The sequence below is a fragment of the Ptychodera flava genome, chromosome 8 (assembly GCF_041260155.1).
Source record: "Ptychodera flava strain L36383 chromosome 8, AS_Pfla_20210202, whole genome shotgun sequence".
Taxonomy (NCBI): Eukaryota; Metazoa; Hemichordata; class Enteropneusta; family Ptychoderidae; genus Ptychodera; species Ptychodera flava.
In genome coordinates, this window is record NC_091935.1 from 30542659 (window position 1) to 30559249 (window position 16591).

General features: G+C 37.9%; 1 protein-coding gene across 1 annotated transcript in view; it reads right to left on the reverse strand.

The window, feature by feature from the left end:
* Positions 1-16591, reverse strand: part of LOC139139041 (intraflagellar transport protein 74 homolog) — a 39246-nt gene that overhangs the window by 14770 nt on the left and 7885 nt on the right. Inside the window, exons 10-18 of the mRNA XM_070707742.1 lie at positions 15957-16079; positions 15255-15439; positions 14282-14361; positions 13456-13509; positions 11394-11434; positions 10807-10863; positions 10342-10462; positions 9306-9469; positions 8547-8601 (exon numbers count right to left, since the gene is read on the reverse strand). Coding sequence (XP_070563843.1) covers positions 8547-8601; positions 9306-9469; positions 10342-10462; positions 10807-10863; positions 11394-11434; positions 13456-13509; positions 14282-14361; positions 15255-15439; positions 15957-16079 — 880 coding nt within the window. The remainder of the gene's footprint in view (positions 1-8546; positions 8602-9305; positions 9470-10341; positions 10463-10806; positions 10864-11393; positions 11435-13455; positions 13510-14281; positions 14362-15254; positions 15440-15956; positions 16080-16591) is intronic.

Genomic DNA, 16591 nt, shown 5'->3' on the forward strand with positions numbered 1-16591 from the left:
ATAATCATTACTAGCTTTGACATATCTGATCACATGCATTTATGTCAGTAGACTTTCATTTTTTTCATGATTGATATGACAATAAAAGGAAATATACAGAGCACGAAAACTGGAAAAAGCTATACCAGTAGGCCAAGTTTTGATTCTAAATATCGGCTGTAAAGAATCTCATGATATTATGCATGCTGGGAATATTATGTGTCGTACAAGACTTTATGCAATTGAAGTTACATGTATGTCCTTATTATCAGATTCAACAATATTATTTGTTTTTCATCATTAAACTAGCTCTTCATATTACTGATACCCTTTGCACTTATAAATTACCTGTCTGGCATTGATGAATTTGCGCACGATACATATAACATAGGTACTCAAATTCACACATTAAGCCAAGTAAGTTGTCTTTCCTCCACTAGGGAGCTTTGCTTATCTCACATCCATGGATATCAAAATAATTGCTTCCCTTCCCAAAGGCAGCTACACCGAGCCCTGCCGTGTTTTCAGTTTTTTGTTCAGCATCGTTTAGTTGAATCAAGATCAGTTATTGAATCTTTCCATAGCAGGGATAGATGCAAACGGCTGCTCATTACCAGTGTACGCTAACGAGACAGGAAAAGCTCATTTGATATTTTGATTTTGATCTCAGCTGTCTTAAAACTAAACCCGACTCACAAAAGTACGTCTAACTCAGCTGTCTGTTTCAACAATGTCACCCCAGTCTCTTTGGGTCTAATGACACAACCACAAATCACAAGGTTTTACAATACATGTAGCTTGTCGACCAACAGTCGGCACATTTTTACTTTTTTGCCAATGAACTGAAATACAAATCTCCTACATACATCCCTAGCTGTCCCTAACAATGATGTATTGCTGACTTGTAGTGCTGCTGTTTTCTGTGTTGAAAGATATATAGATTCATGACAGATCTGGTAAATTTTTTGGACAAGTAATGTACCTCTGGTTTACTGGTATAGACTGTGGATGCCGTCAGGCTTCTAAAAAATAAGTTTCTGATGTTGAGCAGATGGAGTAATGCCAACTCAAGAATGATAACAAGGTAATCAATCTTCGTACCATTTACATAACAAATATTTATCAAATCTCCAGAGAGTAGTAATATGCATCTATTTTCTAAGTAAAAAAAATTGTAACATTTAAAATGGCACAAAAGTGTCGGAAACAAACATCGTCTGGGGACTTCTCTGTAGTAGCTATGCAAGAGCATTTCCTGAATGGACCTGCCTAACATCCAAATCTTATAATTGCACAGTTTGTGAAGAAATCGATGTCCAGTAATTGACACCTTTCAAAGAGGTAATTGATGACACCAGACCAATGGTACGAGCATTGATGGACATGCTTACTCGAGCACAATGGCACTGAACATGATTTCCGTGTTTGCTTGCCAGACACATTAGTTGTGGACCATTGGATTGGAAATTTCCGTTCCACTTTGCAGTTACTTCCCAGCAGATGAAGTGTGAACTTCAGCATATGTCAAAACATATTCAATCATTGCCCCTCCCTACAATCCCACATCCTTCTACACTTCTCAAACACATCTGATTTGCGACAGGAAACTACGTGTATAATGTATACGTGTACAATGTACATAATCTGTACATGCAACTCTACTCAACTTCCATGTATGTCTCACGTACCCTGCCTATCCAGTCCTACTGGTAATTAGACACTTTCATATCACGACAAAACTCTATAGCATAGATTTACCAACTTAGTTGGCCTCATAAGAGCTTCAGTTATGGTACATGTACATATTATTCAATGCACGCTATCATTGCCAAACTTAAGCCTTTAAATGTGAGATCTTCATCCTTCATAGACTCTGGTATATGTTATTCTCTCCCGGTAAAGACCTATGAGTATCATGGCTTATTTACTGGCAGAAGTCTCTGCAGATCTTAACACGGTACATTTGCTAAGAGAGTATCACTTTGATGCCTGGATAGGTCAAATTGATTTCTGTCAGTTTCAAATCTATCTCTCGCTCGCTATCTTCCTCATCCAAATCCCATATGATGATAATGACAACTGATGCATTAAAAAAAACTGATGAAACAGAACTTTTGCATGTTGCACTCTACAACATTATGACCAAATTTATTGTGCTTCCGTACCCCAAGAAATATTTTCTTTTAACTTTTTCAGATTTTCAATCATAGGACTAAAACCCATGGCTATTGTCATTGTGGCTACCAACACTAAACAGGGCTTTCTTTCTGTTTTACTCACAAATAAAGAAGCCATAACCATCCTGAAAGCTACGACGTGCATGCACAAGAATACATCCGACAGGAGGAATATTTAGTGTGGTTCTACAAAACTGACGGGCCATTAAACTGACGGGTAATATACAGCCATGGAGTTCACATTATGCACTAATATTTGTTTGCCAATAGCTGAGGCAGAAAGATGAGTTCGGTGTGCTTGTGTGTTTTCAATCAGTGACCTCTGGATATCTGCTGTCTCATTCATCATTGGAGAACACGACCAGCAGACAACGGAGGCAGTCTACAAAAGCACGTCACCTGGAGACACCAACAGTTTACGATAAAGAATTCCTGGTCACGAATTGAACAGGCAACCTCTACAGAGAGTATGCATCTTGTTAAGGAACAGATTCAACGTGCCAGATATTACCATGATTTTTCAGTTGTGTAATGTTTTAGATGTAGAAGAGAGTTCAGAAAATAATGCACTTTAAAGAACAGTAGAAAATAGTGGACCATATTTTGACAATTTTTCGATTTCATTTTGCTAGTTTTTGTAACTTTGGCATTCAATGACTGATCATTGTTTCATAATTGTTCATTCAATGGGGTCATTCACTTTTGGGAAAAATTTACCCTGTAGGTTTTCAGACTCCCCTGAGTCAAAGCCATGATCGATTAGGCCATATGATAAACATCTGCCATGTGATGGGATCGACAATTAATGAACTTGACACAACTCTGTTACAGTGTGTACGATCTGAAAGCGATGCACTGCAGTTTTTGCTCTATTGTTGTGGAAGCTTTTGAGTCCCAAAACGTTCTGTTGAATTTTGAATGAGTAACCATGACAACGATGCGAGTCGTGCACGCACACAGAACAAAAGAGTCAGCCAGTCTTTTCAGTTGTATACACTTTGACAGCCGGTAAAGACAGAGATAAACACAGCATCCACTTCTCATCTTATACATAGAACAGCGACATCATTTCAAAAAAAATTTATAAGTAAACTGGTACAGTTGCTGGATGAGCACACCGTGTGCTTTGTTTTGTGATAAGGTAACAAACAGTACTAACCAATATCAATGTCATGCAGTAATAAAGATGACACAATATATGTGATGGAAACTTCTCATGATACTGTTTTGTTTTGTTTTAGTGCTTTGTTCCAGATAACTAGCACATTTCCTCCATCTTGGATGAGTTGAAATACACAGTATTTGCCTTGTCAACACGGCACAATGTACACAATCACAATTCTCTCGTGTCACACTGTTTCACCTTTCTGTATATATTTGTTCGACTGCCTCACTGAAAACAACAGGGTTGTTGTCGTTGAGGAGGACAAATGACAGCAGTATCTGTGAACTGGTTCTTTATCTCTGTCACCTCTATGGGTTGGCCTATACCCAATTTTACAAATGGTGAGTGTTCACCAGTGATGTATTTCTGCATTTATTTCTAACTGCACTTATCTTGAGTTTCGAAACCATTAGAAGAACAGTTTATTACACTGAGAGGTGGAGGGTACCTGATGATACCAACCAATATCTTGGAATCATAACATATTGTAGCTGGCAAGATTTTAATTTTTATCAATTTACTTATACGTGCCAATTTACTTCCACCGTCAGGCCACGAGCTAATAGGCTGGTGCTGAGAAACATATGATTATGAAAACCACCGAGACAGAAAAATGCGATCCACATATACAGTTATCTCTGTCAGAAAAAAGATGTTGTCACAAGGGAACTATCAGACACGTTGTGTTGCTGCAACCACACACACACACACACTCACACGTACACGGCTGACATTTCCAATTCCCATGAATTGTTGAACTCCTGCAGGCAGGGCATTCAACTGTTGTGCTGCATCGGCAGAGAATTAGAGATAAGAGTTGAGTCGCCAGGCAATTCCACTCCCCCCATCATACAAGGTATCTCTACAAAGCAAATCAAATTGCTGAGGTAAATATGCCTCATTAGCATTCTCGTTGTGGTTCTTAGAAGAAGGGAAAAAAAGGGTCTAGTTAAAGGGCATATTGTTTGAGACACAAATAAATACTGATGATGGATGGATGGGAAGTGATCAGGGATCTTTATTTTTCTCTGATAGAGATTTGAGATCAGGATGCTTTTAAGATAAAATGATGAATTCATTGGTTTTAACTGGAATCATCTTATAATGCTATCACTTATTAGGCAGGGGGCATCACGGAAAAACAAGACAGAAAGGGAAAAAAACAAACATCGGTGACACTGATATAATTGTGGTATGGGCATTAATTACGCTATGACATATTGGCAGCTGCTATATAGCTATTTGTACATTGTGCTTTTAAAAAACATGCAAACAACACAATGGTTTACTACTGTTATCTATACGCAAAGTACGAAAGAGTACAGAAAATCAGGGTAGCTTTGAAAACAACTGTGACAAATCAAGAAAATAGTAGAACAGCAACTTATGTACCCTAGTACAATTTTGGTCCAGTTGTATCAATGGAAAACAGTGGGTTAGAAACTTTCAATTGCATTTCTCAGTACCATGGGTGCAATGGTGCTATGAAAACAGATATGATTGTATCGCAGTGCAGTGATGAAAAGGCTCTACCGTGGACATAATAACAGTAGTAAAAGGCAAATTTGAACCTGACTCAAAATTTTGGTTTGATGTGTATATGATTAATACTTTAAAGATGAAATGTGACAAGAATATTCCTGTAAGTTTCAATGTAATTCTTTCTTCCTGTCGATCTGTATGTTGAAAAAAGCTCTCAGACTGGTAAACAAAAATGACATAATATACACACAGCTTGAGACAAAATTTGAATATAAAATGTCACAGAGGCTGTCCACGCTGCTCAACTGAAATTCAACCAAATCATTTCAACATATGTGCCTTGGCTTCTTTTCATACTTTGGACACAAAAGTTTTCACATTAAGAAGTAGATCCATGGAATCAGATCCTATGGAAAACAAGTCAAAGCTCAAAATTGATTGGCTTGTACTTCGTCTTTGATGTTTACGATGGTCAGATTACAGAACATAAAGATTATCAGTTGACCCTGATGGGTCCATTTGAAATATGGACCTTGAAAGTATTGAATTATCAATATCGCACAGAATCAACTGCTCCCACACAATAAGCCTACACAATGGAGCCCACACAGTGACTGTTGCTTGTACGTGTAAGCACAAACGCATGTGCTGAAACTTATTTTCACTGTGCCAGTGCTGACTAGAAACCAGTCCACACTGGGATATACCCACAGCTCTGCTTGCCAGTAATGTGATACCTTGTTAAAACAAGACCTCTCTATTAAAGGCTGAGCCTCCCTTTAAAAGGACGCCAAGTTATGGCGGCGTTCATTGTGTAAGTGGACACCAAACAGGCAACACGCAGGCACACGCTCCAGAAAATGCAACTTTTTAGTTTTCCCCGGCCGCAAAAACACAGACAGACTGCCAAGCGGTCAGCGCGAAGTTGCTGCCGATCGAACTCTGTGGTTATATTCAAAGTCTAACACGACTGGAAGACAATTTTTTAGGAAATTCAAGCGTTTGTGGTGGGGAATCAATGACCGTTGGCGATTTGAACCGACCGTCAATCAAAAGCTTGCATAAACTATGTTTGCAGGATTAACAAAATGTGACAAAAGGTTGAGATCAGTTTGTGTAATCAATGTTATAGAAATCAAACATCGTACTGGCCAAGCGTTTGACTGGGAGGAGAACTCCACTAATGCGAGAACCTGGGATTGAAAAGTTCGCTATTAAAATCAAACAACTGTGATACAGGAATATTGTCAAGGCCCCCTTCAAGTCTGGTTTAAGGTAGAATGTGCCTCGGTGACGGATACTCGGGCTCTCAATTTTTTTTCAGTGTTTTTCTGGTATACAACTTGTGGGGGCTCATTTTAAAGCTCTTGGTGTAAAAAAAAAATTTACTTTCTTAATTTTTGGAAAATCAAAAATGTTATTAACTGCCACAGAATTAACAAAGGAATGATGGCCATTTTGAATTCCAAATATTGTAAATGTTTGGTAATTTGTTTCTCTAGTACCAAATATTTTGCTCCATGACCTCTGATAATAATAAGAGAATAGTTGAAAGTTTCATTGAGGAAAGTTTGAGCAAAAGTTTAAGTCTTTCAGGCTTTCAAGGTGCATAATAAAAAAGCTCCAATGCTGCTGAGAGCTTATGTCAGAGCGCTTTTTTGTCCCAGATGAGGAAAGGAAAATATGGGTTAATGAGACAGAATGGATGGCAAAGACAGGACTCTTATGGTTTTCTATGAAGGATTGGCCTTATCCTGGGGGCTTTGGTAAAATGATTAGGGATCCACTGATAACATTTACCGGCTTTACTGGCTTTAAGAAAACACTATGCTTCAAGATAATGCCGGGATATTGTGCAATTTGGGACAAGCTTGAGACATGGAATCCACCAGCTTCAAATGGGTGCACTCACGCATGGATATTTATTGATATGCAATATTGACAGCCGTTTCCTAGAAAGGAATCAGTTCAAATTTTTCCAGAATTTTTGCCTTAGCTTGGAGGGTTTACTCATGATGTTCTCTTCCCCGAAATGTCAAAGGGTCAGAAATTTTTGTGATTATTTGATTGCTGTCACTGTCAAACACGAGGCAAGTATCGGGACAAATTTAAGGTCAAGAAAAGTTCAAGAGTTTTGTCTTTATTATAAAATAATCTCAGGAAAGAGCAGATTGTTTGACAAATGTTGTGTAATCATGCCCTAATGAGTAATAAAAGTAAAATTGTCTTGGATCATTAAGTCCTGTATTTTCTCCTTTAATGGGAAATCCTTTCTGTAAGTGGGCTATCAACTTTTCAAGGTGACATTCAGAGCAACGTTCAATGTTTAAAAGCCAGCTCAGGTAAATACCTTTGGAGATGTTTGACTAATTGATTGATAAATTTTATACACATATCTATCATTATGAAGTATTACGATACATGTGTACATCAAACGTACCATACATATTGGAGTTATTAGCTGTCTTATCAACTTTTGAACTCATTTCAAGCAATGTTATATACACTGTTTAACTAGTCTACATGGACACCTTGCTAAATCAGAACACTATCTCTATCTATGGTGAATTTTTCCTGCCAAGTATAAATAAACCCAACACCATTTTCCTCCCTATTGTGAACCTCTGTCTACTACGGACAATTCTAGTGCATGACAAGACATGCCCCATGAAAACGATTTCACTCAATACCAGGCTATAAGATTGAGCATCGTGGAGCGATCAGCAGTGGAGCAGTCACTCTGTGCTTTTGCAAATTGCTACAACTCTTAGTGAGCACGGTATGTCCATCAACCTGTCTTTAAAACTCTTAAACATTTGGCTTTGAGGTGTGATATATTTTATTTTATATTCAGCTTTGTGTCTCATTAAGATCAGACAGACAATATACCTCGCATAATGCATAACATTCGCCTGAAATTCCAGGCTGATCTCTCTGTAGAAACCGATCATGAGTCATAACTCTGGAGCATGTCAGTACATGTTATTGCCTTGTATCGAGTCAAAAGGATTCACATGCCCAGAATTAATTAAACGCCACCATTGGAAAGAAAATTAAATTTTGACTGTCTAGACTCATCATCAGCTCCCATTCCTGTTTCAGCCTAATCAAATATAGAAACACTATGTTTCTGATTGAAACGAGTATGGTTTTACTCAGAGATGGCTAATGAGCCATTGTTTTAAAATGATCAGGTACTGTGTAAACATCATGACAAGAGAAGTTGGTCATTGAGAACCTTGATTAGATGCTTGTGATCTGAGTAATTTAGCGATGGAATCATCAAATGCTTGTGATAACCTATAAAGTACAATCAATTTTTCCTGAAAAGATAAGAGACTCTTTGCATAGCAGGGTATTTTGATGTATGTGCTCATAAAATTCAAGTAATTTCTTAATTTTCCTTCTTTTTTTCAAATCTCTCAGAATGGACGAGAAGGAACAAAATATCTTTGATTACTAATTTTACTATTTAATGGAAAATTAAAAGTTTCTGACCTGCAGACTTCAATTAGAAAACCATTGCCAGTTTTCCTGCCGATCGATATTTCTGTCTTTCATCAACAGAGGGCAGTCTGCATGCTGGTGTGTGCTTTGTTTACAGCACATGCACACATAAGTGTGACATACACCCGAAACTATTTCACTAATCACATCATGAATGATTTTACTGTATGGGAATCGATTCCGTAATTTCTTTATCTGACCCTTTTGCTTAAATACTGTAAGGAAAGAAATCTTACCTCTTTTGAATGTGTCTCGTCTTTTAGTGAGGTTAATTTTGTCCTCGTGGAGTTTCTGTACAAAAGAATGTGACAAAGAAAAGTCTTCATTAAAGAAAAGACCTACATGATCCTTTGAACTGGTTTCTTGTCTATTATATTTAATACAGTCATGTAGCTTTTTATCATGAAAGGGAAGAATCTTACACCTGGTGTCACATTTCTAGGTTACTCAGATATTTTAGAGCACCAATCATTATTGCCAATTAAACAAAAATTGAAATGAAAACCAAAGCATTAATGTTTCTTAAAGGAGTAGTACCTGTGAAAAATTTTCAGTTTTTTGTTTGTTTTTTTTGTCAACAACAGTTTCTTGTTCTACTCCCCAAAGCGCGTTGAGATACACAGTATTCAGCTTGTCAACACAGCCTGTATGTCTATAGACTGCATTGTTATTGTTGACAAGTGAACTTTGATACAGGCTAGAATTCAAAGTGTAAACAAAAACAAGACATTCAACGGGTTTAGACTCTGCATTGACTGGCTGGATAGTTGGTGTTACAACTTACTTTTGGGAAGTAGAAAAAGAACTTTCAATTAATTTACAAAACAAAAATAGTAATAAAATCATATCGTATCAAAATGATACTGTTTATATTTCCTACGTTGGTGCTATTTGCTGGTTTTGAAAGCAAAACACTGGATACATCAATATGACTGTAGTGTATAAAATACGACAGCAATGCTGATTTCTAGATTTTTTCCCTTGCAGTTACTTACCCTCTTCTTCTCGTCCCCTTGTTTCTTCAAGGCGTCCAAATCACCGTAGGTGATCAACTCTTCCTCCATTTGTCTGATCTTCTCTTTCAAAGTATCCAGCTCTGCATTTATCTTGGTCTCTAACTGCTCCACTTTCTGGAAGTCCATCTGTAACCTGTGGCTCTCTGTCAAGTAAAATGAAAAAAGAGATGAACTCTACCATCCTCCATGGTGACCTCCCCTACCCCTTGCACTTGTATCACAGTCCACATTCAGAAAAGATGACACCAGTAAGTACATGTACTCTTTCTAAAGTAGATTACAACTGTAAGAAAAGGTTTGTTATGTTAATACACTTTGTGAATTATACTTAATCATGTTACTTATAATATGACACAAATACGTTATATTCCTGAACAACTAAGTGACTCACAGTCAATGAGCTGTTCATCAAAACATCACATCTGTTACACACACCTTGTATTACAGTATCAGGCGTGATAGATGATTTTGTTAATCCTACATCAAATACTTATCCCATCTGTTCTTCTCTTTCACTGTGACAATCATGATGTCTTGATTTTTAACCCACAGAAGTATACTCTTTCCATGAAAGAAATCATCAGATCCAGATGAATTGAATGATCCAGGATACAATGACACAGTGGTTTGTGTTGAACCGGTGACAATAGGGGAACGAGACATCCCGTCTGAATTGAGGAGTTGCCAACAATGTCAGGCATAATAATTATCTCAGCGGTAATGTCAGTCAATAACAAAGAAGTCAACTCCTGTGAAAGTTGAACATTGTCTGGAAAGAGGTCATGAGTAGTCAGACAAACACCAGACATCCATATACATCCCGCTCAGTATGTAACTTTTGCCAGGGTAGTTTGTGCATATTTGATGATGTCGTTTACTGCTAGACGATAGTTACGCCTGACAGTGTTGGCAACTCCCCAATGCAGACAGTATGTCTAGTTCCCATACTGCCAATGGTTCAGCGCAAACCACTGTAACAGCCCGAAGACATACATTTATAGCAGCATCAACTTACCTGAAGCCAGGCCTGAGGCGGTGGCTTGGGACTTGTGCATTTCATTTTCCTTAAAACTCAGATCTTCCTGCATCCTGGCTAGTTCTTGTGGAGTGGGCATATGCTTGGACCTTGAAAGATTCTGGAATTACATGACCACGTACGGATGATTATTTTGACAGATTTGACACCTGATATACCACTTCCTGATCACAGGGATCAAAGAACATACTGGACCAATGGGATGGATAAACACTTGGTAGTGACACGATGAAGACTCTGGCACTTCAGGATCACGTACTGGAAGTTTTTGAGCTCTACACACTATAGATCTCCACATATGTATAAATGTACGACATAATAAACTGGGAAATCTCTTTGACTTCTCTTCATGCTTATGATGTGTTGATACCAGGAGTGCCTGGCTAAATGCATACAAGATGTACAAGACGGTTTTTACACAGGCTTGTACACATTTTCACTCACCCTGCTCATGTGTTCCAACAGTGCTACTACGTTTCCTTCGATGGCAACTTTTCGTTCCTGTGGAAAAGAAACAGTTTATACCTCAATGACTGTATCAGGAGGAAATGATGTTTCTCACACAACATATTGCATAGATATTTCACAGATTCCTAATGACATGCCACTTGGATCTGAAGTATGTGACACATATTTATGAAACAAACCATCAAAAGTGACAGGTACACTTCATGATATGCACAAGTGATAGCAAAGCCACATAGATAACATGGCGTGAATTGGTCAAAACCAAGCGATATACTCACTGCTGAGGCAGTTTATTGCCATTTTATTACCAGTATAACATCTTATTGAAATTCCTGCATGAAACGTTAAAAATGGGATTTTTCTCAAATTTACAGCTTGCATATGTTCAAACTACATGTACAGGTATGCTATATTTTCAAGTCTCGCCAAAACAGATCATTGTATTTTTGCCATCAATATGGTATGGTATGACACAATAAGCATCATCATCACCAATATTAAAGACAGGTACATCCATGGAAACACTGACAATTTCACAGCGCAATAATGATGGAAACACCTACCAACTCAGTAGCCTTTGTGACTTCAAAACTTTCAAGAAATTCTGTTGAATGAAAATGAAAGAAAAAAGTCATCGTTGATGACACAGTCCCCGCTTGTCCATTTTGTTGTAATCTTTGGTGTCTAGGTAGCTTTGGTCTAGGTAGCTGTGGAATGACATTGATGCAACGGGTGTATCAGGCCTGTGACTTGCATAATAAAGTAATCTGAGGAACGTTCAATAAATGACTCATCTCTGCAGTAATGACCAGAGAAGGAACTTTTGATTACATCACACATAACGATGCCCTCACTGCCTCTAGTGTAATGACGGCACATACTATACACATGGTTTGGTGGAATTTTCAAAATGGTATGGGATCGGGTATGTTGTTGTAATCAGCCGTTTCAGATCATATAATGAAACAAATTAATGTGCACAAGAATGCAGCCATAGTATTTTATCTTCGTATCACGTTTGAACAAAATCAGTCCATCGAGGGACAGTGACCTATGTTTATGTTTCAAAGACATAAAAAATCACACCAAACTTGAAATCAAATGGCTGTCTATTGACCATATGGATCATAGCACAAAATTAGTAGACATGCATATGTATGCCATAGTACTTTATCTTTGTACCAAGTCTCAACAACATTGGTTAAGGAATATTTGCATATGATTAAGCCTCAAAGACATGAAAGAATCCAAAAATGACCATCTGGCAGCGATATCGGAAAAAAAATGACAATCTGGCAGCCATATTGGAACATGTCACGAAGTAAATTGACATGTATATGTATGCCATAGCGCTTGATCTTTGTGCCAAGTTTGGACAAAATGGGTGTAATGACCTTTGAATTACGCTTCAGACATGCAAAATTCCAACAAAATGGCAGTTCTGCAGCCATATTGGATCCCATCGCAAGGTTAATTGATACATGCATATGTATGCCATAGTGCTTTGCCTTTGTGCCAAGTTTGAACAAAATCGGTTCAAGGATGTTTGAGTTATTGGTTCAAAGACATGAAAAAATCACAACAAAATGGCCTCCTCACGCCCATATTGGATCGTATTGCAATATAATTCAACATGCATATGTAGGCCATAGTGTTATGCCTTTGTGCCAAGTTTGAACAGAATCGGTTCAAGGATGTTTGAGTTATGGTTCAAAGACACGAAAAATCACAAACAAAATGGCCGCCTCGCGGCCATATTGGATCGTATCGCGATATAATTTGACATGCATATGTAGGCCATAGTGTTATGCCTTTGTGCCAAGTTTGAACAGAATCTGTTCAAGGATGTCTGAGTTATGGTCCAAAGACATGAAAAATCGCAACAAAATGGCCGCCTCGCGCCCATATTGGATCGTATCACAAAATAAATCGATGTGCATCTGTAGGTCATAGTGCTATGCCTTTGTGCCAAGTTTGAACAAAATTGGTTCAGCAGGTCTGAGAAACTGTTGATGACGGACGGACGGACGGACGGACGGACGCACAGACGGGACCCAATCTATAAGTCCCCGCCGGACTTCGTCCGCGGGGACTAAAAAGTATGACACAGCTGGGAGGCAAACACAGGGATGTAGAAAATTTTGGTTACAGGTGGCAAAAATAAAAGTACAGGTGGTTACAAGTAGTGTATATACACATAAACTTTGTGCAAAATGTCCTGATTTTTAACTAAAAGTAAATTATCACAGCCAGCAAATTTTAGCTGACAGCCTAGCCGGTGGTTTTGCTGGCTGCCAGCTATTTTCTACATCCCTGAAACACATTGGCAAGAAATACATACAGTTTACTCTAATATAAATCTATCTATGGGAGGTGAGCGACAGACAGAGAGAAACAGAGACAGAGAGAGCTTGCAGGTAGGAGAGGGAGAGAGCGAGAACTTAATATGGAGACAGACTGACAGTGAGAGAGAGAGAGAGAGAGAGAGAGAGAGAGAGAGAGAGAGAGAGAGAGAGAGAGAAAGAAGGAGAGAGAGAGAGAGAGAAAGAGAGAGAGAGAGAGAGAGAGAGAGAGAGAGAGAGAGAGAGAGGGGTGAGGAGGAAGACGGAGAGTGTGAGAACTTACCATTCATTGTTTCTTCTCGTTTTTTCAATTCCTTGTACTTGACATTTCTTTCACCTGTACCAAACAGAACAACATATAAAAACATGTTTCCTGTTGCCTTTGTAACATCTTATATTTAACGAAATATAAACATTTTGATCAGGAATCAATTTCAAATGAGTAAAACAGCATACTGAATGAACCCAAGGGTAAGTTCGTGTCATGTTCAATATATTGGTTATGATGACTATGACAATGTTTTGCAAGACTGCTGCATCTGATAATGAACCATTACTTGATGAAAATGTTGCTGGTGATCCTATAAAGATAAATTACAAGTCAGTGATTTGTAGAGTTAACTCGAATTTAACCGTTTAGGTAATATATACTTGGGGGACAGATGTTCCAACTCTCACTTTCACATTACATTTTTGGTCTACCAATGGTACCTCACTGAGTAACAAAAGTTTTCAACAGCTTACTTTTGTGAATATTGAATATGGGATGTGGCCATTTTGAATATCAAGTATCAGTAAATGTTGAGTGCTTTGTTTCTCAAGAACCAAATTTGCAGTGATCCCTGACTTTTATTCTTAATTTCAAAAGGGAATGATTTCAATCATCCTTACTGAGTTTGAGCAAAAGCTATTAGTCGTTCAATTTTGAGACCTGAACTACCTTAATCACTCAGATGTGACAAATGAAGATAAACATTACAACAGTATTTTGGCTGTCACACATAAAAGTAGCTCTCATGCAGAGCTGGTTATGGTTTAATCATGAATTTCATGACAAGTTACTAGGAAGATGACATGTTACTGACAGTAATGCTGGTACTGGTACTGACCTTGGTGTTCTTCTAAGTCCATGTCAAGTTGATGGATTTCATCTCGTAGATTATTCAACTCTTCTTTTAATTCCTGTGTCCTGTTGGAAAAACAAGACCATTGTACAACCATCAGTATGACTGAACACATTGCATGCCATAAAGTCTGTTATTACATGCTTCATTCATAGAACATCAAACGCTCCATAGGATTCAATGGTAACTTGTTGATGACATTGTGGGCCGCACGGTAATCATGTGGTTGGAACTCACCTGGAACTATTTTCAAATTGACAACTTCAGGACCAAAAATTGATCAAATTACACCATTTACCTTCAAAGGAGGCTATTTGCCGTCCTGACATTGAGCAAATATCATGTCCTCAGGCGTTTAGTCCCTTGTCCAGATCATAATATATAATCTCATTGCCCCTTTCCTTTGTTTATCAATAACAGGATTCCATATTTTACCCTTTTACCACAAAATCTTTGTACAATAACATTGCTGTCAGTGGAAAAATCAGACCTGTGACGAGGGGCATGGGATGTGCAACATTTAGTAGTGCTGATTATCATTGTAGGTTTGTTACTAAATATCGCACCATGTGCTTAACATTTACATCGGATACATTCTGACAAATTTTGTCAAAAGACACCTGTCTTTATTACCGTTTCCTATGATCGAATCCTTTGGCATATAATTTTTACAGTTTCATTCAGAACATCTATAGTGACAAAGTACCTTTTTTGTGATTCCTGTAAGACTCCTTATCAAAGTCTTATCAAAATTTTGAGACTGATAGTCATTTTGCAAAGTAATGATGGAACTCTCACATAAACATAAATCAGGCCTACAACAACGGTGTTGAAAAAAAAAGCAATGATGGGAAATGGATTAAACTAGCACCTACAGGGAATCTTACAATCCATTATTATAACTTGACAAAAAATATTCAACATAGTATTTGGAGAAGACAGTGCAGGCAGAACTTACTTTCTTTCCATGCCAGCAATTTCCTGGTTGTCTTCTTTCACTTGCTTCAGTAACTTTTCCCTCTCCTCGGCTGGAGAGCCCTTCTGTTGCTCCTCTTCCATGATACTTGCCTTCTTCGCCTCAAGCTCATTCAGTTGTTCATAGAGCCTCACGGCTTCCTGTTTCACCTGTGAATGTTGAAGCTCCTACACCGACAAACAAATGCATAAATCCGTTATTCAATAAATCAAATAATTTCATTACTTCCTTCAAGATTTGTCTTGTTTGTTTCTTTATGTTGGATTTATAGAAAAATTCTACAGTTTAAGAATCACATCATAGTTTTAAAAACTTTGATATCAAGCAATGTTACAAATTTTGGTCCCTGGATGTACATGGTGTTTACATCTTGGGAATAAAGGTATTATGTGAAAATACATTAAAGGGCAGGCAGTGCAAATATCTGCCTCTCATACTGACGCTCTTGCAGTCTTCATGGCGTCTTTTCAATCACCAGACTGCTCCATTGGTCACAAGCATTGTATACTAAAAACAACAACACACCGCGCATAACTGTTTTTGTTGACGAGCACCACGTCAGGTCGTTGACCTGTACCCCAAGGGAGTTGATGTTGACGTTGAAGGTTGGTACACATATGTGAAGTACACTGGCACATCTTGAAAGCAGCCACTGAAAGGCATAAATCACTGTTGAGTACTCACATCTTCCAGATTATCCCGTTTTGTATTCAGTGCATCCAGAGTTTGTTGCTTAGCTTCCAAGTCTCGCTGCACAGCTTCATTAGTCTGCTTAAGTTGCACGTACTTTTGCTTCATATTTGGATTCTGAAACCATGACCAAAACACAAAAAAAGATCAAGGAAAAAAGAAAAAGAAGTCATTCATTTATTATCTGATAAGTCAGTTCCTGTCTCTTCATTTATTATCTGTAAAGTAGAAAATTACCAAATACATCTGCTAAGCAGTGGGGAGATTACCATCTCATGTGGTATGACAGCCATGCCATTTCAAACAGCCATGCTTTGAATGTTGTGATTAATTGCCGACGCAGAGGGTAACACTTCATGGCGTGGTGTGATCTGCATACTAATGACCAAATGAGAATTGGTATCTGCAGCGATGCAGTGACACTGTCGGCTTGAACGTCAGCAGAGGTGCACTTATGTACATACATATCGTACCTAACACAGGTGCACTTAAATACACATACATATACTACCTAATCAGGATATATATATATATATATATATATATATATATATATATATATATATATATATATATATATATATATATATATATATATATATATATATATATATAATATACACACACAC